General features: G+C 36.3%; 1 protein-coding gene across 2 annotated transcripts; it reads right to left on the reverse strand.

Annotated features, from left to right (window-relative positions):
* On the reverse strand, positions 1-26,024 carry LOC113121056 (PIN2/TERF1-interacting telomerase inhibitor 1-like). Of its 2 annotated transcripts, none has more exons than XM_026291283.1 (7): positions 25,921-26,024; positions 24,992-25,101; positions 24,648-24,740; positions 24,476-24,557; positions 24,068-24,151; positions 18,744-18,829; positions 1-892 (listed from the first exon to the last, which is right to left on the reverse strand). In XM_026291283.1, exons 1-7 carry the CDS (start codon positions 25,937-25,939, stop codon positions 161-163), a joined length of 1,206 nt encoding a protein of 401 aa, XP_026147068.1. In that variant the 5' UTR covers positions 25,940-26,024; the 3' UTR covers positions 1-160. The 2 variants fall into 2 exon arrangements, with proteins under 2 accessions (XP_026147068.1, XP_026147067.1); XM_026291282.1 differs by having other exon boundaries at positions 18,735-18,829.
* Between the last annotated feature and the right edge of the window lie 316 nt (positions 26,025-26,340).

Raw genomic sequence — 26,340 nt, forward strand, 5'->3', positions numbered from 1 at the left:
AAAAGTTTAGACGTTTTAATATTTTTTTTAAAGTTTAAATATGGAGATAAAAACCAATTATAATTGTAAATTCATAGGCTTTGCTGCCAATCATTTTGGTTATCTCACTATTAATTTTTTATTTTGGTGATCTTAACTATTTATTAAAATCACAACGGTATCAGAGTCCAGAGTCAAGAGCAGTCAATTGTAAAAAAAAAAAAAAAAAAAAAAAATCATTTTTGTTTCTGTTTTTTTTGTTCTTTTTGGACACCCCTTCCTCAGTCACTCCTTCCTCTTCTCTCTTTGGCTTCTTTTTCTTTTTATCTGAAACTTTAGAGTCCATAATCTCAATTTCTGTTGTTTTAGGTTCATCTGAATCAACCTCTAGAGATGTTTTTTTGTCCTTCTTCCTCTTTCCCGTGGTGGGAGTGTCTTCTTCAGTGGTGCCCTCCGTTACAGTAGGGGCACTGCACACTTCAGTCCCATCCTCATCCCGCTCCTCTCGCTTCCTCTTGTTCTTTTTCTTCTTTTTCTGGGACCGATTTGGCTCTTCACCACTCTCGCCTTTTACTGAGGTCAGTGCATCATCCTCTACACCATCTCGATCACTCTCCCTGTCTTTTTTCTTCTTTTTCTTCTTCTTGGACTGCTCCATATCGCTGGTGTTGGGGGAGTCCTCCATGGAGGCAGGTGTAGCCAGTGGAGAAGGTGCACTGCTGCTGACCTCAGATGAAGATGCGGCTGGGTCTCGTCCTGCCTGAGTCTTCTTGATCTGGGCCATCCGCCGGGCGAAGTACTCTTGCATGGTCAGTGTGCTGGTCACGGTGTTTGTTTGTGTCTCTGGGTTGGGATCAGTGTCTGTGTCCTTGTCCTCTTCTCTCTCTTCCTGAGAGTCAGGCCCACTGCTTCCCTAAATGAAAGATATAGACAAATATGACAAAAAGTTATGACATGAAAGAAAAATTCAAAATAAATACATTTATTGGTTAATTATTTGATGATGAGGATGATGACACTGATGATGGACAGCTTTATTCTAAAACTTATTATTTTAATAGAATAAAAAAACTAATTATCATTATTACTGTTGTGATTATTTTTACATTTTATAGTAATTTACTAAAATATAAAAACTGTGTAGAGTATAGTAATAATAACCATACCAAACGTACAATTAATAATAACAGAATTATGCAGTGTACCATAACATTCAAAATCTATTCATTTATTGATTTGATGTTGATAAATTGTAATTATACTTCTATATCTATATTACTTTTCATTAAAAAAAATTACTAAAGGTAATTATACAGCATTTCTTATGTTTTAATACATATAATTTATAGGGCTGTAAAATGATTGAAATTTTGTATCAAATTAATCAGAACTTTCAGTGGATTAATCAGGATTAATCACTTTTTAAATCACCTGAATCCTTTTTTTTCTGAATTGCATACCAAAAGATAAATAACAGGACACAGATACATAATTTTCATGTATTGATTCATCAATATGTGGTTCTTTTTTTCTGAATTTCAAAAGTTTAACATTTACTTCGATCAAATTTACCTAAGCAATATACAAAACCATGCCATTTAACTACAGATAGTGTAAGAGTTTTAGGTGAACCAGTGGTTAAATATAGCCACATATTTATGAAATTATGCAAAGAGAAACTCGAAAGAATGAACTCAGAAACACAAACATGCGCCCTCTGCACTCTGGGCACTCTTATTTTTGGGAGGTGTTCATTTGCTCTGCCACAATACTTTAGGATAGATATTTTCACGTTCTGAAGGCTTCAAGTGCCAGTAAAGCCAAAAAAATTTCTGACCTGAATAATTTGTCACACTGCGCACGCGTGAAATGCGTAAAAAAATTTGACGTAATTAACAACAAACTAATTAATGTCGTTAACGCGCTATTTTTGACAGCCCTAATAATTTACAATAATAATAATAATAATAATAATGAGTTCATTATCAATATTATTGCTATTTAAAAAACTATATAATACAATAATATAATTTATATACATCATTATCAAGTGATAATGCATTAGCATTTTATAATAAAAAAAGAAAAAGTACAAACTGTATAACACAACAACATTAGCATATTGCTATTACATCACATTTCATTATGATCATTATTATTATTATGCACTTGTGTTGCGGTTAGGCTATATTATTGTTGTTGTCATTATAATAATTACCATCATCTTATTATCATCTCAAAAACTAGACAAAGAACTCAACATGAAAGTGGAACAAAGCTGATAAAGGAATCACATCAACTAGTGAAAGAGTTCTGTCTGTTAGGAATGAACAGGACAACCCCTCAATTAATTTAAAGAGCCTCGATGCACACACCCCTATGTATGCGTGTCATTAAATGCTTAAACTTCCAGTCATGCTGAGACCTGCCCCAAGTATCTAGTGACATCACTGAACTTCATCTGAACTATCTGCTAAGAGATATTAACAAAACACTTAGTTTAAATTAAAAATAAGTCTGAAAACATTTATTCTTCTTAATCGGTCAAGAATCTGATTCTGTTAATGTCTTAATGTTTCTTTACGCTATGTTGTATAATATTCCCCACCATGTATATATATAAAGAGGAAACGGATTCAAAAGGGTGTGTTATCTAGAAGTCACTGTGTAAATGACTGGATTAAACAACTGATTCCTGAAAAACTTGCCTGATGAGTGAGAGTCAGTGCTTGTGTTGGCCAAACTAAGACAGTGATTATAAGCATTAAGAGAAAGAACAAACGTTCTAGAATAGCACACAGCTTAATCATAACAGGCCAAACTGTAGCACGACACGGTGACTATGTTGAAAGACCACAGAGGAACACTTTAGATTAAACTGTCATCCTCCAATAGTTTATCACGGTGACTCTCTCTCCCATTCATCTTCATTTTGTTAATGGCCTCCTCAATGCATAAAGATTTGCAGTGAAGAATACCAGCTCTGAAGCTGGCCCTAGACCACGTCGGTGCGCTACATTACGCCAGAGACGCCGGTGAAAACAGTATTTTTCAAAAGATGTATGGAGGGATTGGACCATAAAAAAAAAGAAAAAAAAAAAAGGTTTTGTACAGCCAAGAAACAACTAAATACATATGACAACTAACAATGCTGTAGAGCTTAAAGCTGAAGAACAAAAACATTGATAAAATATTTTATGACAAAAGTTTCGAAAATGAAAATAGGGAATCGATTTTAACCAAATATGTACACTATTCATTTTAAAATAATTAAACAATTAAAAAATATAGAAGTAACAAAACTCACAAGCAATTTTACGTGCTTATAAGATCCAGTGACGTCGAAAGCGACCTCTTATGCTGCGTTCACACAAAACGCGAAAAGAGCGTCTGGCGCTAATGATTTCAATGTTAAGTCAATGTAAAGACACGTCAATGCGTGTCTGGAGGTCTCGCGGCGTGGTAGATGCGGATTCGCCTCATTCGCACATCTAGTTATGAGTTATTTGGAGTTATGAAAAGGACCATTGCAAGCTGACAGCGACTGGCTTTTGTGGTGGAAAATTGGCAGTAATACCCCCACCTTGCGCAGCTATACCCGAGTGTCCCTGGGACATCAATGCAGTCGGAGCGCGTCTTCTCAACAGCTGGACATTTAGCGAATAAAAAACGCTCTGCTCTGGACCCTGAAAATGTTGATCGACTTGTTTTCCTGTCCAATAAATTTGTAATGGCGCTAGCCTTTCATTATGCCTGCCTAGTGCCGGTTTCGTTCAATAAAAAAACAAAAAACAAACATGGTCTGTTCTCAAGTCCATTTAAAGTTTCATTTTTTTAAACAGTTGTTTGAAATGGATTGAATCATTATTTAAAATATTGGAGATTTTTGAATTGCCTAAATCATAAATGCAGCCAAGTTGAAGCCTTCAGTGATGTTTTTCTTTTGTTATGGTAGCCTCCCCTCTGCATATATTTTTTTAGAGAATGTTGCTGTTTGTTATTCTGCACGAAACTTCATGCCAGTAAATAAGAAATATCGCTAACTTGTGCGTTTCCAGCGCTCTCTTTACGTTTGTCCATTATTTGACGAAAAAGTTTTTTATAGACATGGAAAATCGATTCAATGAACACTTGCATCTTAAAAATCGAAAAAGATTTTTTCACAAGAGTGACAGCCCTAATTATAATAATTGCAAAATAGTAATGTAGTAGTAGTCATCAGTTGTTTTCTGTATTGTGATGTATCAGAATTAGGGATGCACGATCATGATTTTCATGGCCGATTCCGATACCGATTTTTTACAAGCAAACTGGCCGACTCCGATACCGATTTTCGATTTGTTATCTTAAAGCAACAAACAAGGAAGGAAGGAAAGTGTGCATAAACAAGCTGTTTATTTGGTATTTAATACGCCAAACTGGCTTTTGGCTATTGAAAACAATAACCATAACCATCTGAAATTAACGGCAGTATCTGCACAGTAAGTAGACTGCATTTAATACAAACATAGATGGTACAGATAATCAGCATTTAGCTTTTGCATTTGAATTGGGTTGAAACTACATAGAACTGGCATAAAATTAAAAGATTAACTGTAACCATGTGAAATTAAAGGCAACAACTTAATAGTTCTGCAATCCAAACAACACACTCAACACACATTCAATTTTAAGTAAAAACCGTCCGGTTCCGATTTATGGCCGGTAAACCGGTGCATCCCAAATCAGAATAAAAAATACAATATAAAAACAGCAGGGCAGGACTTGGACATATTAATCAGTTATTGATTGGACAGAGGCAGATGCAAGATTGTGGTCAAAGTTAGAAAAGGGCAGGTTTAAGTGAACTAAATGATTGGAGAAGTTCTGCATAAATCACCAGAGAGAAGTAATAATATTTAACATGCAAAGAACCATTATATGATTTTTCACTTCTTTATGCAGACGGATTTGTTATTTCCCCCACATTTTAAATGATTAAAGATAATAGAGGGAAGAAAGGAAATCAATGGGGGAGAGAAGGAACAAGAACTAAATGATTGGCAACGAATGGGAAAAAGAATGCCAAAAGCAAAAAAAAAAAAAAAAAAAAACCTATTGGTCACAGTTTAATTAAAAGTTTGTAATATTGTATTATTAGTATCGTGATTAATCTTATCCAAAATAAGTTTGTTTACAGAATGTGTACTGTGTATATTTAATATATAAATACACATACGTGTGTGTGTGTGTGTATATATAAAATACAAATATTTACATATGTATACATTTATATTCATATATAATTTATATTTTATATAAATATTTTATATACACAAATTTACTTAAATATACACGCTTGTGTATGTATATATACATAAACACAGCACACACACACATATAACGTAAACAAAACTTATTTTGGATGCAATTAATCACGATTAATTGTTTGAAAGGACTAATTACTATATTTTATTAGAAATCTTAATACAATGCTGAACTAAAAAAAGAAACCTTGGGTATTATGACTCAAATGGTTTAATATAACGTAAATTAGTTGTGTATTATTTATACACAACTCGGAAAATAAAATACTGATACAATGCCTAATTGCACAACTCTTGGTTGTAACTTTTCAGTTGAAGGGCATCAAGAGAAGAGATGGCAGTCTTCACTGCTTTCATAGCCAAAGGTTGCAGGTTCGAGCCTCAGTAGTGCAGGTGTGGGGAGTGAATATACAGCGCTCTTTTCCACCTTCCCACAGTTGTTCCATGGGCACCGCAGCAAAAATGGCTGCCCACTGCTCCAGGTGTGTGTGTTCACTACTCACTGCTATGTGTGAACTTGACTGGATTAAATGCAGAGCATCAAGTCCAAGAATGGACCTGCCACAGGTCCCTCAAAAGTTGTATGATGCCCAGAGGAAGAGTGGAGAACTGCAGATGTTGGCTCATTAAAACAGAAGTCTCACTTTTCCCTCCAAATAAAAGAAAATCTATATTTCTGGTTTGGAGGGGGGCTGAAAGAGGTCTTCAGAGGAGATGTGGCTGACATCGTGTAGCGGGGACTTAAGGGAGAAACGACTGGGGGGCATTTTGAGGCACACTGTGAAATTACTCTCTGGAGAGAAAGAACGAGTAGAAGAGGAAGAGAGATGGAGCGAGTGGGGAAATCCTCTTCATCGGAGAGGTGGTGATAGTGTGTTTGTGTGTGTGTGTGGTGCGACGTCTCACCGCCTGGGGACCTCCATTAGGCTTATCTCTCTAATGTGCCGAGAGAAGTGCTGCTGGTAGCATTCCCTCAACAGTGCTGAGCACAGATTGGGTTATACCACACACAGGCAAGCACATATACGTGCACGCGCACACAAACAAACAAGCGAGCAGGAAGGCTGACACGGAGATAACGCAAGTCCAGGTTTCATGACTGTGCTTGGACGTCCTAATGAGGGTGTAAACACATCAAAAACTGCCCCTGAATGTTTTCAGACGCTCTCTGGCTTCTTCTGCCTCCACATTCCCCTCGTTCTTTCTCTGCTCCTGGCAGATGGGAGGCCCCAGGAAGAGGATGCGTTCCCTGAACTGTGTGCAGTGCTCAGATAAGGCCCTTGCAGCAGGAGCTATGGGCTCTTTCCTGCTCCGCTCTCCCCAGGCATGGGCGGCTGGAGGGGTGGGGGTGGCGCGGCAGCAGGGCTGGACTTGGAGGGGGGTGTCGGGACATTCAAAAGGCCACGGTGTGGAAACTGAAGAACAAGACATCGCCGCTGACGCCAACACATTGCAGCAGACAGTCTGAAGCAGCCAGGGACAGTGGGGGAAAAAAACGTTGTCGAAATGTGTTCACGGACATAAAAAACCCAAATCGTGACAACACTCTTGATTTTGCTGCTGAAAACTGCAACTAATTTGTCCCACTCTGTGCTATGTCAGAGAGTCCCTAATTTATGGTGCGAAAGTAATATTCCTTCCTGCATAGAGACACGGCGCTCTGACTATGCTAGTTTAGCACTGCAAAATGCTGCGTCAGCAATGAGAACTTCTAGTGTCCAGGGATTAAAGACTGCAATATGGTACAATAACACTGTGCTATATATAAAGTTAAGATTATTTCTAGTACCAATATTTTGGAATACTTTTACAATAATCCCAGCTGAGGACGTTAAACCTTCAAAAATAAATGTATAGATACATTAATACAGCGGGCATGCAGAACAAGCAAGGTACAGGTAAGTTCAGAATTTGTTAGTACTGTGCTAAAATCTTAAAAAAAAATTATAATCTTGAAAAATATTTTTTTATATATAAATAAAAAAAGTGTGCTTTGGTGTCTCTCAAATCAGACTTATCAGACTTATCATGAGGATGAAGCTCCACGTCAGACTTATCAAAATGATCATTTTTGAATCTCATTGTTCTCCAATCATGATCCCTGTTTTGCTCATTTGTATTTAAATTTAAACGAAAAAGAAAAAATAACTTTTTAAACCATAAAAAAAATAAAATAATGTCTGATGCTCTCAGGGCATCATCAACTGTAGAACATTTCCAGAGATTAAAGACTGCAATTTAGGGCAATAATATACATAACATTATGATTATTTCAAGTATAGCGATCTTATACTGTACTTACTACTACTAAGCACTTTATACATATAATATATTTTAATATATAAAAAAAAAAAGTTTAAAAAATATATTTAAGAAAAATACACTGTGTTAAGAGTTTGTATTGGTCTCTCTTGCTTTGATTGTATCTTGCAAACTAAACTCGACTTTATGAAAAAATTGTTACGCTAACTCATCATTTTTAAAAGGATAAAAAAAAAACTCTTAAACTAACAAAATGGTTCCTGACTAAATAAAATAAATTATTTAGATCATGGAGGTCATCAATTATAGATAAGGGCATCGTAAAAGCTGGACTGGTATGATCAATCACTTTTCATTCGGGGGAAAAAAAATTATTTGATACATCAACACTGTGTTTTTCTCTTCTTATCCCAATTTTTGAGGACGGAAGCATTTGAAGATAATTTACTCCTTTGAGGGTTCCAAGTTAAACTATATTCTAAACAAAATAGATCCCGGCCCATTACACTCACAGGCCGATGGATAATATTGAGAAGATATTGGGAAGAGGACTGATTGTGCGAGTGTGTTCTCATTGTCCTGCCACTATTATAAATTTGGTGGTGGCCTGGGCTTATGGATCGGGACCCAGATTACCCAGCTGTCCCTCCCTGATGAGGAGAAAGGACCCGCCGCGCCATCCTTCATACCATTCACGTGGGCGGACAGCAAAACAGGTGGCACCCATGCAATACAGAGCTTTGCATGCTTTAATGAGCACTTTAACATTTATCATGATATAATACATTACATGAACGTAATGTAACGAAGTGAAACAAAGCAAACAGTCCAATTACAAGCCATCCTTTGACTCATGTTTCTCAGGTACTTTAAATGTACATTAAGCATTATGCTCTTAGCAATAAAGACACCATGTAAATCATGTACTCAAAACTTTAGACTACTTCAATCAAACAAAAATAAAGGATGCATTCGAATGTTGCAAAAAAAATGGCTTCATAGCAGTGGATCAAAAGTTACACAGATATGGAAACAAACAAGCACAGCCGCATATTATTTTGTTGTTATTATTATTAATAATCTACATCAATCCACTTTCTGTATGCATTGTGCAAGTTTAAAATGGTATTAAAACAATTACAATGTAATTAAAATTATTACTATTATTATTATTATTAATAATAATAATAATAATAAAGCACCAAATTCTATTTTTAGGATGCGTATGTAAAAATGTTAAAACAAAACAACAACTACATTTTATTATTATTATTATTATATTATTATTATTATTAATAATAATAATAATAATAATAATAATAATAGTAGTAGTAGTAGTAGTAGTAACTGACACACAAAAGACATTCTTGTAGCTTGCATGGTTTGTTAAATTTGTAAAATAAAATTATACACTATATAATTTATAATAAATTAATAATTCATAAATTAAAATACATTTTTTTTACTACTAATTTACTACTGTACTAATTTAACACCATGCAACCTAAAATAATTTCTTTAGTGTATATTTGTATTATAATAATTATTATTATTATGTATCATATTTAATTACATGATCAATATTAATAATTAAAACAATGCAACCAAAAAAAAAAAAAAAAAAAAAGAATGAATGAATGAAACGGGTCAAATGAAGGTGTAAGTGATGAAGAGGTATTTGAATAAAGACCTCCAGCTAATGGAAACAGTAAGCTGGCGTGATGCAGACCTCTCCACCAACCTCAGACTTCATTACCTATCATGAGTAACAAATGGCGACAATGCGCTGCATAGGGCATCATCACTAAACTCTGCTTGCTTTACATTGTAAAGTGCTTGCCTTTCCGTGCCCTCCAAGGAGCTGATGTGTCAGCCCCAAGACAGAGGACACACCATTTATTCTCTGCCCTGCGGTGATTTATTAGATTAAACTGGCGGTGATTAAATGCAAGCCGAGGCCCACGAATTCAGCAGCGGTGGTGGCTCTCATGAGCATCAGGCGAATAGCTTCCTCTGTTCGTACCGTAATCATCATGCCAGGGCAGCCCTCCCTGGGCCAACAATGACTGCAGATGTTGGCCATTTCAGTTACCCTTTTTAGTTATTGCCGTTTTTATTTTCACATTAATTTGTACGTGTCAGTGGGTTGGCATGGGCGTAAAGCCAGCTGCCGGAGGGTAAGTAGCAAGCAGTCATTTCAGTCAGTTTCTTCATTATTCTGTGTCCCTGTCAACAGCGTAAGGGAGGCCGTGCTTTTGTTTGAGGCAATTAGATGTTATCTGAGAACATATTAGGGCTCTCCCGCTCGAAAACAAACATGCCTTTGAACACTGGCGCACAGGCGTCGGTTACTGCATTAGTTGAGAAGTTAAACACAATGGAGCGCATGGTTACAACGTGCCAGTGCGCACTGCTGTCTGCTCCTAAATGAGCACTTATCCTCTAGTGATAATACGCCATGGGCTGATCCAGGCATGTGGGCGGAAAAAAAAGGTTCTATACTTAAAGTAACTTCTCATTTTAATGATTAAAGTTTTGTAGCCTTTTAGTACAGGAAATGAAAGGGATAGAAAAATGAAATCTGGAGATGTTGCGAGCCAGATTTGATATTGCACCAAAATTGATACTTTTATTTAGCAAGCATGCATTAAATTGATCAAAAGTGACAGCAAAGACAAAAAAAACCCGGTTTCCATAAAAATATTAAGCATAAGAAATGTTTCTTGAGCCGCAAATCAGCATTTTAGAATGATTTTCTGAAGGATCATGTGATACTGATGACTGGAGCAATGATGCTGAAAATTCAGCTTCATAATTGCATAAAATATATTACAATAGAGAATGAAAATAGAATTAGAAATTTATATTTTTAATTGCAATTACATTTTACAGTAGTACTAGATTTTATGTACGTTCTAAAATAACTGCAGCCTTGGTGAGCATAAGAAAAAAAAAAAAAAAAAAAACTTACTAAACCCAAAACTGTAAAATTACAAAAAGTTTAAAAGCCTGAAGATAAGATAAGATGGTGGAGTTTTATCTCTATATTTGTATAACATGTTAAATGAGGACGAAGCTCCACGTCAGCCTGCTGGCATATTTGGAGCTCAACTTTTGCATCCTCAGCAGCATTTCAGTATTCGACTCCGCCCACCAGCAGACGCCCATGCAGCCAATGACATCGCTGCCTCTCACCCCTTTACTACTTCATCTGCCAAACGGTGCAGCCTCTTCTCTTCATTTGGTGAAGCGGCGGCATCAGGGGAACGGGTGAGTCAACTGGCCGCCGATCCTTCATGAGGACGGGCGTGGGCTGATTCAGAACAGCTACAGGTACCACCCTCCAGTCTGAGGGCTTTGTGTTGGAGCTGGCGTGGGAGTGGGAGAGACCACAGAGGGTCACGCCAACCCCTGGAAACACAGCGAGAGGAGATGCCTGACCAGAACCATGGAGACAACTCCAGACATGAACTGTCTCAGCACATACTTAAGAGAAGAAAACCCAATTCATATATATATATATATATATATATATATATATATATATATATATGCACACTGTATATGTAGACTGTATGTACGTACATTTATTTTTACATTTACATAGGGAGAGTGTAGTTTAAATATATACAGAATATTTTTCACTGCTGAAAAAAAAAGCTCAAATTGTTTAAGCTTAAATAATAAATAATAATAATAATAATAATAATAATCTCTACTTCAAAAAAAAAAAAAGTTAACTGTTCAGGTACAATTAGTTTTCTCACTTGCAATAACAGATTTGTTTTATTGAAATTAGTCTGTTATGCTCACCAAGCCTGCATTTAATTAAAAATACAGTTAAAACAGTAAAAATTTATTGACATTTTATTACAAACTAATTTATTCCTGTGATTACAAATTGCTGAATTTTCAGCATCATTACTTCATTCTTCAGTGTCACAAGATCCTTCAGAAATAACTAATATTCTGATTTGGTGCTTAAAATTATTATTATTATTCATGTTGAAAAATGTTGCTGTTTGCTTAAAAAAAGAAAAAAGAAAAAAAGAGGCTTAATATTTTTGTGGAAACCATGATACAATTTAAATTCTGGATTCTTTGATAAACAGAAAGTTCAAAACACCAGAATGTATTTGAAATGGAAATCTAACATTGTATGTTATATAAACCTCATAAATGTCCTTATGGTCTCTTTAGATTAGATAGATTTTATCTTTATATTTATTTTTACCTTTACATTTATAGTTGTGTTTATTTTAAAATTTGTTTTTAGGGCAAAGGATTTCCAGCAACAGGTATCAATGGATCTCTTTAAGCCCAAATAAATGGCAAAGGCAATAATGAGCATAATAAAAAATAAATAAAAAATAAAAACTATAAAAAATTATACAAAACTTATTCAAATTATAATCAAAACAAATATCAAATTTATCAATGCAATTTTCAGACTCTATTGTTTGCTGCTTTAAAATGAAAAATCTTGGACAACAATTTTAAACCTAAAACTCAGATGTGCAGATTATGCTGAATAGACAATATTTACTGAGCAATTTAAAGTGCAGCCCAAATCTGACGATTGTCTGAAACGTATTCCACACACACAGATGGAGTTTCACGCGAAACATAAGTGTAGGCCTTAGCGATCCACCATTGACGCAAAGAGCAGTGGTAAAAAATGACTAAGTTTCACTGATGTATGAAGCAGGAGGGAGTCCATTTATCAGCGGGCCCTCAGCGGTCGCCTGCTTGGGTCCCTCAAGTCACAGCCCGCGACGCTCCCCTTTTGACTGATTAATTAGCCAATCACAAGACATTTTTCACCAGCAGCAGGAGGGTTTATTTCAGCTAATGCTGGGGCCTCGCAAACCGAGCCACGTTCAAGCAAACTCGGCTCTTTCCTTTGGGCCTGCCGGAGTGGAGGGGGCTACAGAGGGGCCGAGGGAGATAAATCACACCCACTCCTCATGACTCTGTACACACTAGCCTACAGCCTAACTAAGGCCCCCGAGAAGAGAACGAGCCAACGAGACAGAAAGAGATGGGGGGGGGGTAAAATAATAAGACATAAGGAATAAATACTGAAAGCTAGAAATACAAAAAAAAATAATAATAATAAAAGTGATCGAGTGAAGAGGATGGTTGTGAGAAAGGCACAAAAAAAAACATTGTAATTCCAAAAGCGCTAGTCGTGAACACCATTCTCCCTGCCTTTGAGATTTTCCCACATCGTTCAGAGCAGAAGGCAGTGATGGATAGCAGCACGGCCCCCAGACAGCGGTCAATGCCGTCTCTCCAACATGCTGGATGGCAATGGTTCTCAACCCGGGGACCGGGGCCCACTAGGGGGCCTCTGCAGTGCAAACATACTGCTGCATGAATTTAAAATCAGACAAAAGTTTGAAAATAAGCTAAAACAGCCAAAAATTAAGAAGCAAACTGGCACTGTAGCTCTTATTTTATTTGTGACCTCAACTGTAATTTTTATTTATGAACTACGATCTAAGTCTATGTCGGAATTTTAAAGGTATGGAAAAGTCAAGGAAATTAATAAAATACTGAACATATCTGCAATTAATATATTTTTGTTATGTCAAGCTCTAAACTCATTTTATTAGGCAGAAACTGCTGTGAAATTGCTAGGTGTAATAAATAAAACAGCTACAAAGTCATTGGTAATCGAGTAAGTTTAGAGAACGTTTAGTTCTTGGAACTTATGGAATTTATCTTAACCATCTAATTTCAATATTCAATATTATTCCTATTATTCCTACTTTCGGTTAATAAAAATAAAAAAAAATTATTGAGCAGCTATTACAACAGATGGACCAGAAATATCTTGTCTTTGAGGATAGAGGGCCTTTAATCAAATGGGTTGACACCCACTGTGTTCCACTATTGTCCATCACAATATTTCAAACTCAGCATGTGTTTATGCAGGTAAAAAGGCGGCAACTGGATTTTGACACAGAAAGATGGAGAAGCAATTTAGTCACTTTCCATTTTTGTTGAACTTCCTCAGGAGATATGACTTTTCCATCATCATTAATTATGAAACAAATTAAGACGTGCCTTATTCAAATCAGGACCACAGTGAACAAAGAAAATGTGTAACTTAAAACAAACAAAAAAAAGAGCACTACTACTATGCCAACAAAATATACACAGCTCCATAACAGATTCTTAAATCAAGGTAATGAGATCAGCGGTGACTTGGAACGGCCTCCCGTGTGCATGCATGTGTGTGTGTGTGTGTGTGTGTCAGAGTCCGAGAACACTGTGACAAGAGATAAGGGACTGGCAGGAAGCTCTGAGGGAAAGAAGGAAAACCCCTGGTGCAAGAGGTGGGAGTGAGGGCGGCCAAGACACAGCAGCAGTGAGATCAGCACTTTGCAGGAACACTAACTGAGCAATGCACTAAAAACCCGAAAGTGACACTGATGATACAAGTCTGGTCACAAAAACTCTATGGAACAGGTTGATTATTGCCCTCCTTGCTCAGACTTAAGCAATTAAAGCATCAGCTCTACATGTTGTCCCATCGTGAACCCAGGATGCGTCTACAGCACGCACTGAGGAAAAAATCTTCCACTGGCCATATCGCTGCACAAGCACACAATGCACACATAAACAACGCCCCCTCATTGGCTTCCTATGCAGGCCTAACTGCCCCTCGCCACCAGCCCTTCGCCACACGGCCTCCTGGGATACCATTGTGAGCCTGTTCAGATTGGTTTTCAATCCGGTCAATGAAGTCCCTTCAGAGCAAGACAATAACACACTGCAACAAAACGATTAGCTGAAGAAAAAAAATAAATATATAGCACACTTCCAAATTTAGGAAAAGCATGAGCTGCTCCTATTGTGTTGCTTTCTCAGTAAAGAGGCAGTTTAGGGGGCTTTAGACCACATACATTAGATGTAGGCCTATTTCATAAACCACTATCACCCGAGAGGAAAATAAGAAAATTAAACAGATTTGTTTGACAAACTTTATAATGCGTGTCAACATGCACATACTGCGACTGTTAAAAAATACATACAATGTTAATTCATATAGGTTTTAAAGGTGGATGTGAAAAAAAAAAAACATTTAATTGTCCATTTTTGTGGAAACGTTTTTTATTTTTCACGATTCTTTTTAATGAATAGAAAGTTAAGAATGAGGAATGTAGAAAAATGCAGATATGTAAAAATGCAGACATGATTAGTTCAGCAATCCCTATATCATCTAATCAGTTGATAAAACATCCTATAAGCATGCAGCAAACATGCTCCGCTCATCGTTGAATAATTCCACGTACACTGGAACATTAGCAACTAGATCTCTAAAAACCAAACACATTAATAATGTGGGCAACTTCCTGTTTTATGAGTTATACACTGAAGAATTAATTTATTTGAACTTCCTGTAAGGAATAACTTTTTTTTTTACCATCTATATTTTATTTTGTAAATTAAAGACATTTTACATTAAATGCTGACTGATAATCCCCTATTGATATTGTTAGAATATATGCCATTGAAAATGGACACACAAACTGGTCTTCTTTCATTTTTTCCACACACTCAATTTGAGAAAATACCAAAATAACCAGCCATTTATATGATGTATGAGAAGAATCAACTTATAACACAACACCGTCTTTGCACAGCAGCAAAAAAAACGAGGCACGTGCCGAGTGTCATGACAACAGCAAAGCAGCTCTGATGTGGCATTTCATTTACAAGCCAAAGCTTAAAAACCTAAGCTTACCTAAATCTATTCTTCTGCTGCCTCGCAAGCACTGGTTATTTCCTTATGGAAATACAAATCACACTAAGAACAAAACCCCAAAACGGCAGTATAGTATTTACATTTCAACAAAAAAATAAGCAAAAGATAAGTCTGCTCACAAAAAAATTGATGTAGAAATAAATTACAATGCCAAATTCAAGGTGGACTTGCAAAGAAAATACAGACGACATGGGCTGGCAGAGCCGCCATCAAACTGAATCCAAACTAGCCGTGTAAGCCAAAAACTCCACTAAATAATCCCATCAAACCAACTTCTCCAAACCAAGTTTCCAGGGTTTAAAGGGATCATCAGTAATTCTGTTTTTTACTTCTATCACAGCCTCCTGTACTTGGGAGTTGATGGGGAAATGTGGTTTGATCGTGCCCACTAGCACATCATCAGAAATACACTGATTTGACCACAGAGGTGGCTGACAGGACTAGGGGTGAAAGAGGAGAGAGAGGGTGTAAATCCGTTAAGGGGATTTAAGTGGGATCCCTGCCTACAGTGACTCGTGTGTGGAGTCAGACTGCATGCTATGACACGGCTCATTATCAGCCTGAAACTTGCTGTGAGCGGGTCACGTGAAAGCAGAGGTCAGCGGTGCTTACAGGTGGGCTGGACTGTAAGGTGATAAAGCAATCTGCTGCAACTGCTCTGCTACATCTCAATATTACGCAGCACTTCAAATGTCCACTCAACATAGAGGAAAGGCTCATTTCAGATCTTAAAGTAACACTAGGGTTCAAGGGTTAGTTCACCCCAAAGAATTAAAATTTGGTCCTTAATAACTCACTCTCATGTCATTCCAAAACCGTAAAACCTTAGTTCATAAAATTTCAGTTTAATGAATGAAGGGTCTATGCAGGGTCAGAAACAGGGCTGCACAATTCATCGAAATTAAATTGCAAAGGCAATAAGTTGTGATTAGCTAGAAGCTGCAATTGCCATGTGCATCTTTCAGTGAAGCATAGTTCTGTGATCCAGTGTTGTTTTTGGCAGCCCTTTTAGTTTTAGTCTTAGTCTTTTGGACGAAAATGCTTTTTAGTTATAAACTTGATAGTTTTAGTCAATTTTTAGTCTACGAAAACGCAAAAAGGTTTTAGTCAAGTTTTAGTCAATTTTAGTAAAAAAACAAAAAAGCCAGGAATAAAAACATTCTTACTTTGGCAATTGTGGCTTTATTTGAGAAATTGCTAAAGTGCAAATGAACAACGTGCCCAAAATATAAGCTATTGAGGAACACATACTTATGCTCTACAACTTGTGCTTCAATTTGTCTGCCAGTGCAACAACAAGATGCATATTATTTGTAAACACAAACATCATACAACCCTGTCTAATAAAAGTGACACAAACATTCAGCGATGCAAATACATGTATGGTCAAAAAAGAGAGCGTTATCGAAGCCCTCACCCTGCAGCAAATATCACAATTTTATATTTATATATGAATGTCAAGAGCTAAGAAGTGTATGTATTTATATAGCCTTCACTACACACAAAAAATATACAATTAAATTATGCCAATTTTAAATGTATTGTGTATGCTAGGTGTAAAAATATAGGCTTTTAATAATCTTTCAGTGCTAAAACCCATGATAATATGAAACGTTTCAAAACAGAGGGCACAAAGCACGTATGCACATTGCGGGTGCAGAATGATGTGCTCAAAGCAACATGGAGTCACAGTGTGCTGCGCTGCTCAAGTGCGCATTTAAAAGTACGTGCAGCCCCGTCCCAGGTGCAGCCCCGTCTCGATCTGCAGGCTGCAGCCGGGTGCTTCTCCAAAATAAGCAGAAATGATATGCATTGTGAACATCAGACTTATAATCATTTTCGTTCCGTCTCGTCAACGTAAACTCGAAAACGTCTCGTCATGTTTTAGTCACATTAGAGCCTTTTTTTGCTAGTCATCATCGCGTTATCGTCATAAAAAAAGGTGCGTCAACGAAATCATTTTGTTATCGTCATCGTTGATGAAAGTGGTAAATCTACATCCAAAGGCCAGAGAGCACTCTCGTGCTGAAACTCCAAATATGCCCTGACGCTGCAGCTGAATAAACAGAAGATTTAACTTTTAATGTGACTTATGAAACACAAGACTACGGCAATATATGGTTTATCAGAGTTCTTATAATTATAATTTATCATCATCATAAAGTACTTCTAAAACGAAATGCTAATCAACATAGCCATTATCACTGCTTAGACTGCTATGAAATATTGTGGGCCTTAATTATCCTGTTTAAGAAGCCACATCATCTCACAGAAGGATTTGTTTCAAACACTTGACTGACGTTATGAAGTGAATTTGGATTTAAAACATGTTATTAAAAGTTGGTATTTTCACATGCTCTCAGATAGCAGCATTTTACTACACAGAGCTGTAGTTCACTGAGAAGCTTCCATTATCGCAAACGATTTCATAATCCTATGATTATATCGTCTTTGATTTTGAACGCGATTTTGCATAGCTTGTCAGAGAACTATGGCTCTGTCTAGTAAATGCTGCTCCACCTAAAAGCAGTTGATGGATATTTACTTCTAATCACAGAACTGGCTTTACTGACTAAATGTGCATAACAATTGCAATTAAACATGTTCGATTAATCATGCACCCCTAATCAGAAAGTTCTCTGATTTCATTAAAAATATCTTAATTTGTGTTCAGAAGATGAACGAAAGTCTTACAGGTTTGGAATGACATGTGGGTGAGTAATTAGTAACAGAATTTAAATTTTTTGGTAAACTAAGCCTTTAACCAACATTTGTGTCTTGGTTATGTTGGTTACCACACATTTACAGTAACATCCACAGTTTTCAAACGTTTGGCAAGAGATAAAACAGAAGTCACTTTCAAACTAAGGATGTTTAATATGGTTTGTTAATGTGGAAAATCAGTGAAAATTGTGAAATCTGCAAAGGGAAATATTTCACCTTCATAGAACATATATACTGGACTGAGGGGATTCCTATTAAAATTGCAGAATTTTGCCACAAAAACAACAACAAAGGTCACACCGAGTCCAAAATTCTCATCCCAAATGTTCTCACGTTTGAAAATAAAAATGACCTCAAGTTGTGTCAATCATGTTTAAACACTGCCTCTGAAACTTTCGTCCATCATCATAAAAAAAAAAAAAAATTCAGACCAGGTTTGAATTTCTGTGTTTTCGCATTCGTAGCAAGCATTTTGATAGGAAAGGATTACGAACATAAAAAAAGCACAAAAAAAAAAACAATTCTAACTTTACATGGTGCCGCATATAGTTTTCTATTTGTTTAACTAAAAAAGGAGGGACAAATGGAAATATTTTTCGGTAATCAACATTAATATATAAACTTGAACCTGGAATATTATTGTAGCAAATAAAAAAAAAAAAAAAAAGGATGTGTTGTAAACTTACACCGCTTACCTCATCTTGGTGTCTTGTCTCTCGTTTCGATCGCTTCCCAAAAATACAAGCTAGGTCTGTTTCGCTGCGACTGGACAGGTCCTTTCCTGTGAGAAAAGGTTAAAAACAAGGAGACTTTTTACAGATCTTTGACATTACTCAACACAATAGGTAATTTGTTTAAACATTTCGCGTTCTGCTTTAATATGAGGGCGGCAGGGCTCTATTCAACCTGCAGATGCTTCTGCCAAACCTGTCCAGCTAACGTGCGCTACTAAATACATCTTTAAAAGATGTTACTGTCAGTTCCTTGTCGATTTAAAAAGAGAACGGTGTTTATTATGCACTTCACAAATGTCTGGGGAGATGAAAAGGAAACGTTTCCGGTCGCAACCTGTTGACAAATGGATATATTTTTCTAGTGGTGTTCAACTGTGTAAACTATTGATTTAAATGGACAAGGGTCACTTGACGGTTTTGAACTCCTGCCGAGAGGAAAGGTTAAGAGGTAAAAGAGGGCATGTTGCGTGGTCGCAGGGGATGAAACGGCTGAGGAAAAACAAACGGTGCAGGGCCGGCCCCACCTCAAACCTCCCGTTTTCAAGCAGCTCAAAGGCTCCAGGAGTGCATGGGCGCCCGTCTCAGCCGCGAGTCCTGTTCGTACAGCTGCATCCTCTTCCTCCAAGCAGCTCCTGATAACACTTGCTTATTTATTGCTCTAGGGTCTTTTTCAGCATGGCTTTCAAAGGGGAGACCTTGCCTTCAAGTAACCAAGGTATCCTGTAAGCAGCCTAAACAAAAGGCCAGGCCGAACATTGAACACAGTGGACAACAAGTTGAGCCCCAAAATGACCTTTTTACTTTTGGAAAAGAGATTTATCAACTAACAAAAGGTTAGTTTTGGGCACTACTACAAATGCCACTGGAAACCATCAGAGGTTTAACACAACTAAGATTGAACATTTTGAGTCACGTTCTGGTCGCTTTTGCTTTTTCCATATAACAAAGGAATGGGGACTGAGGGTTTTACACTTCAAAAATATGAAAACCTGTCCGTAGGGCTCAAGCGTTCTATTCAAAAGTCAAATGACAAATAAACAGCATTTCTTTAATCAAGCTTAAAAAATGATCTGTTCTGGATCTGAACACTGACTCTTGATTACGGAGAATGCTAGTGTCACGTCGCGTCCTAAGCAAATAGAAATCAATGATGGAACCATGCGAGTGGGCCTAGATATTTTTTCTTATGCTATAAGGTTAGCCAATCATAACAGTGGTTGGTCCCTGAAAACCATTAAATGGCCCACCCTTTAAAACAGGTCATTTTAGAGAAAGGGTAAGAATGAGGGTTAAAAAAAAAAAAAAAAAAAAAAAGTAAATCTTAAGGAATATATTAAAATTAAAATAAAAAATCCATGTCATGACTCCTTTAAGTCACTGAAAGTCTTTCCATACAGTCAGCTATTAATCACTGTGACTGAATCAGTGAGTTAAATGCAAGAGCTAGACCAGTCCAATTCATAATCATGCAGATCAGTTTTGTGAACTAAATCAACTGATTCTTCTTCTTAAAAAAAAAACATTGGGATTCAGACATTTTCCGTAAATGTTTTCAGCATTTCTGGAGCTTGTCAGCACTAGTCCTCAATTAATCTCATTATATTGAAAATATAGCTCGGATATTCTTCAAAGCAAAACAATTTTGCGGTAAACTATTCCTTTCACCAAAAACAAACTCTTAAAAAGTGTCTGAAAACCCAAACCACAGAAGAGTGGCAGTACAGTCTACTGGTGCACACAAGGACAAGGTTATGAAATCCTGCTGGAAGCAAGATCAACGTTGAGATGGCAACAAATGTGACAGAACTCTGGCCAAACCAGATTAGCAATCACAGAGGCTTTTTCAGATCGACTTGCTAATCTGACAAGCGAAATACTAATTGACTGCCTCATAAGACACCTGGATAAATTCTAACCTGTAAGCTGTAAACAAGGAAAAAGGATTTTCTGGAACAAGAAGAGAAGATGACAAAAAAAGATGAAGGGGTGTTCTTTTAACTGGCCGAGCAGGAACTATAATGTTGAAAATATTATATGGGATGGTTGGTTTCTGAAGCGAAATCAGGTCAATAATTAATAAAGGGGGTCCAAAATTGTTCGGTTCATCTGTGTAACAGCTTGACCCACTCAGTCCCTCAGATGATGAAGTGCTTGAGGTTCAACTCACATCAAGAAATTCTGGATCAGTTGATAAATGTGCAGCCAATTAAATCTGGGTTACTGGTTTACACTGCTCATGTCTGAGCTGTGCGCGGGAGATGCTGGTGCCTTTCTCCTGTTCTGAAACTCATCAATCTTTAAAACTCCAGCCCAAAACATCTTAATGAGATTGAGAGAAATATATGAAGTCACTCCACCTTTATACCTGACAAAAGACAATCAGAAACAAGAGGATACTCAACACCAAGAGGCCTCTGTACACCACATTTAGGTTGTTAGTAGTCAAACGTTTTGACAACTACTCACTTTATTGCAGTTTTTAGAATAAAGATCATCTGAATTAAATAAAAATATAAAAATTATTTGCCGTTTAAAAAACAAAAACAATACTTTATTTAAATTTTCTATTTTATCCATTGCTTGGATAAAGGGAATATGTAATATTAAAACAACAAATAATGTATATATAATAAGTTATACATAATAAATACAAAAATATATGAAAAAGACAATAAAATTACAATTTTTTTTTGTTCTGAAAAAAAGATTCTTACAAATAAAATAAAAAAATGTGGGGACATAATTATTTTATTTGAAAAACGAAAAAGAGAATACTTGTTTAGCAAGGATGCATTAATTTGTTCAAAAGTGACTAAATAAAATATACAAAGATAAAGGCTGTTCTTTTAAACTTTCAATCAATTAGAGCATCCTAAAAATAAAAAGATCAACATTACCAAAAAAAACATTAAGCAGGACAACCATTTACAATATCAATAATTAGAATAATAAAATATGAAGAAATGCTTCAAAACAACATATCAAAATGATAATGAATGTAGAGAATGTTGAACATTCTGCTTTTCAATCACAGAAATAAATTACACTTAAAAATAATATTTTACATTTGGAAATATATATATTTTTTTTTTTTTTACTGTATTTTGTTCTTATATATGCAGTCTATTGTAAGTATAAGAAGCTTCTTTTAAAAACATTTAAATACTGAGGCCCCAAACCTTTTAACAGTAGTGTTTGAAGCATAATATAGTTTTTAAAACCCATTTCAATCATCTAAACACGTTTATGATGATAGTACACTAGTATATAAAAGAGTTTATTGGTCTCCATACTGAAGTATTTACATTTCACATTTACTTTAAAATGAGTAGCACGCTTTTAAGCAATAGATATTACTAGTTCATCTGTTTAGTCAATTAAAGGCCTTAACCTAGCAACAGCTTTGATGAGGCGGACTCAGGAAACGTACAAAAGGTGAAGCCTTCTATGGGTTACAGAGCAACCAATATCAGCAAAAGGTGATCCAATCAACAAAGCCTCCACAGGGGAGATGGACAGAACCCCGACGCTATGACACAACCAGCCAACAGCCATGACAACTAACTACAAACCCAACCAGTGTCACGTTTTCAAAGACACCTTAGTTCCACTTTCAGACACAGCAACAAACCTCGTACACAATGTTATAGATCAAATTACAAGTACACATTCTATATCCAATAATTAATTTGTCATAAACCATAATCAAAGAGGATTTTGGTGGAATCGCATCCAATAAAGTATGAATACCTTTTACTGTTAAGCTATAAATGCTTAAGGTTTTAGAATGTGAAGTCTTTTACTAATGAGCATGAGTGGTGCTTTTTCACCTCAGGAAGGCACAAAATGTGACTTATGGAGGCAAAGGGCAGCCATAACCAATCAGAGTTGAGCTGAGGTCACGGACATGAGGTTAGTGAGGTGGCCCAATTACCACAGGGGGTCGTGATGAGGTTGTGTCCGTCTCAAGAGACCTGAGACACATCCACTAAGACGAAGGTCTTCCTTCTTATATTTAGACAAAAGCTATAAAAAGAACACATAGACAACGACAACAACAACGTTAACATTGTTTTGGATGCGGTGCTATCTGTGGGACTCATCAGGTGCTGTTTGAGGCCATTTTGAGAAGTAAGTGCGCTGACCCGTGCTCCTCACAGGAAACAGGAAGTCAAGCTTAGGAGCGGTATGCAACAGTGTCCTCTCAGGTGATAAGAGATGACGAATTTTTCACAACATTCCTGACATTTTCTATAAACATCCATCATGGAAAATTAGAGTCTAGAAATACCAACCTTAAAAATGTCGAAGCATCAAGAATGCAAAACCTGAGGGCAATTAAATTTCCCACTCATAAAGACCTCCAACAAACATCAGGCCGCTGTGCTTCCCATGTTGGGAAGGATGTGAGGCTTTCAGCAGAGGTCAACAGTACGTGACAAAACATGCAGGGAGATCATTCATCTGCCAGATCAAACTCAGGTTAACATGATAGTCAGAAAACTTGGAGCTTCATGATGTTCTGTACTTCTGGTTGAGCTGACCGCACAGTTTGAGCATGCTGATCTACTGCAGCGCTGACCCGTGAGCTTTTACTACATGAGCCAAAGCATACAAAGTTCAGCTGCTGAACACAGGAAGTGATGGATGGGGGGCTTAATTTATAAAGGAAATTGAAAAATAATACAAAAAAAAAAAAAACTGGCTTGGCTTCGTGAATGTTTTTCAAATTAACACGTCATGCAAGTTGTTTGAACAAAAGAAAAGAAACAACCTTTTACCACCAGACGTAAATAGACAGGTCTGACTACACAGAGAGCAACTCAAGTGATTTCTTTGTGAAAAGGTAAATTGCAGAATAGAAGCACACAAATTATTATTATTATTAATTAATAGTAGGGGGCTGTGGCAAATTTCCAAGGTGCATCAAGATGATAAGTCAAGCATTAAAATATGACAAAAACTAAAATTCAAGATACTTTAACTTTTCCAAAAAAAAAACAGGATTCCCACTGCCATGAAAATCATAAATATATTAGGAAGTCTAAATTTAACAGTATTATCAGTTACAAATTGTGAAAAAATTCAATAAAAATCCAAATCCTTGTCCAGTACATCAAAAAAAAGAAAGGTCATGGGGTCTACTGTATAAATATTTTGGGGACAATGAGGCACCTTGGAGTCAAAAAGGTTGAGAACCACTGTTTTACAGCAAAGTTTTCTCAAAATAAAGTCACGAAATATAATAGCTGATCTGGAAGACGTTGTGACATCGAGTGACTCACCCTTAGTAAATTTCATGTAATGGACCCTTTTCTTGGACGTCTTTGACTTCTCCTCCAAACTAAAACCCTGTTCCTGAGTGGGGTCTGAAAAAATACAAAAACAGTAGAAATTCAAATAAGGAAAATTATAAAATAAAGAAAGGTTATCAAACACAAGGGCAACACACTCCTAAAGCATAAGAGAAATGAAAACAGATTTTTCTCAACATGACAAGCTCACATCACATTTCGTGTCATTTTAACATCACAATAGCACCACCTAGTGAACACTGAGCAGAAATCAAATGTTTCAAAGCTGCGATGATAAATATCCCAAGGTTCAAATGAACTGCTCTCACTCGTAATTAAATTGACCCTTTTTTTGCGTTTGGGTGGTGTTGCGCACTTCATGTTTAAAATTCAGCTTACTGTCAGTGTTGTTCTGTCCATGGCAGTTATTAAGTTCAGCGAGGAGCTGGTTAAAATCATCCTGGTGAGCAATCCAGTTATCCTAACAACACAAAAAACACCATCAACAATGACTGAAAAGCACAAAACGGAACAAATAATCTCAAAGCCAAGAAAACAGGAGGTTCCTCACCTCGTTGTTTACTGAAGTGCCCAGCCCCAGGCTGTTGTTCTTGACTTTAACCTTGATGTGTTCTGTAGACCCCTGTTCACTCTTGCCAAGACCCTGCCACACAAACAAACCAGGAAAAACACAAGAATATAATGATACAGTTAGAACCATAACTTCTACATTACTAAGCAAGACACGTTTTTTTTTAAACGGTTCACTGATTTTTCATCCACCACACACCACTAGTGAAACAAGAGGAAAACTGATCTCCACTGATTTTAATCTTATTGCATTCTGAAATTCTAGATGTGAGGTCTTTAATGCTAAAATTTATATTTTGTTAAATAATGTGTTAAGTCGGTTACTTTTCCTTTGGACCAGCCCATACGTTCCAGCATTTTCTGTCCAAATTTGGACTCATCGTTGCTCCATGCGCTGTTTCTGGGGTCCACGGACCACTTTTGCTTACGACGAGCTTATGAAATATCAAAACAATAACATTATGTTACAATCTCCAAATAGTAAACCACTGCAATTAAAGGGAAAAAAAACATACACTTTAATGTTACTTTTGTATCAGAGACCTTTATCACAAAACTTGTGCGTCTATTAGATACAGCATAAAAACTGAATATACGAATCTGAAAACTCATGTGTGTCCCTGAACCACAAAACCTTAAGTCTTAAGTGTCAATTTGTGGAAATTGAGATTTATACATCATCTGAAGGCTGAATAAGCTTTCCATTGATGTATGGTTTGTTAGGATCAGACAATATTTGCTTGCCTTTAGATACAACTATTTGACAATCTGGAATCTGAGGGTGCAAAACAATCTAAATACTGACAAACCCGCCTTTGAAGTTGTCCAAACGAATTCTAGTAATGTATATTAATAATCAAAAATTAAGTTTTGATATATTTACGGTAGGAAATGTTCAAAATATCTTCATGGAACATGATCTTTACTTATAGTAATGATTTTTGGCATAAAAGTAAATCGATAATTTTGACCCATACAACGTTGTTTTTGGCTATTGCTAAAAATATACCCCAGCGATTTAAGACTGGTTTTGTGCTCCAGGGTCACAAATTTGATCTTATATTAAAAAGCCACGATGGCTAGTCTGCTAGCAACATGCTTAACAACGTGGCGGAACGTAAGAATGACTTTAATATAACATATTCATCCAAATAAAATACACATTCATAATACAATCTTACAAAAAAAAATGGCAACTAATGTTTTAAAACTTATACGACTAGCCTAAAATAGATTTTAACTGGCAAACTCACGTTCGGCAAGCATAGACATCTTGAGGGGTCCTTGAACACGTGGAGGAACAGGCAGGTCGTCCAATTTGTGCCTGGTTGAAATTAATGTATTGTATAAATTAACGTATTCATGTCTGGCGTCAAAAACTTTACAGTATTATTATATAATATGCTATTATTTTAAAAACCCTCAACAAACTATAACAAAACACGAATTTAGATTAAGCCATCAATAAAAGTATTCGTATTTACTAGTAATATATATTTTGTAACAGTAGATGGCGTAAGTTGGTTAACTATTTCTAATCGTGTGTAATTTAAATAAATAACCTATTATTGTCCGCTTAAGGATCTAATTTTAGCTTTAGTGACTTGTTTTTTAATTTAATGTAACTTAATTTCATTATAATAGTAGTGGCTATCAAGCTTTTAAAACGAATT

This window comes from Carassius auratus, chromosome 20 (genome assembly GCF_003368295.1).
Source record: "Carassius auratus strain Wakin chromosome 20, ASM336829v1, whole genome shotgun sequence".
In the NCBI taxonomy this organism is placed as follows: Eukaryota; Metazoa; Chordata; class Actinopteri; order Cypriniformes; family Cyprinidae; genus Carassius; species Carassius auratus.

What these genes read in the sequence shown, in the direction of transcription:
- LOC113121056 (XM_026291282.1), bottom strand. An exon ending in TGGACAGAACAACACTGACA is followed by an intron (nt 24,152 to 24,475) that starts GTAAGCTGAATT and finishes GTATTTTTTCAG; the next exon opens with ACCCCACTCAGGAACAGGGT. An exon ending in TTACATGAAATTTACTAAGG is followed by an intron (nt 18,830 to 24,067) that starts GTGAGTCACTCG and finishes CTTTTCTCACAG; the next exon opens with GAAAGGACCTGTCCAGTCGC.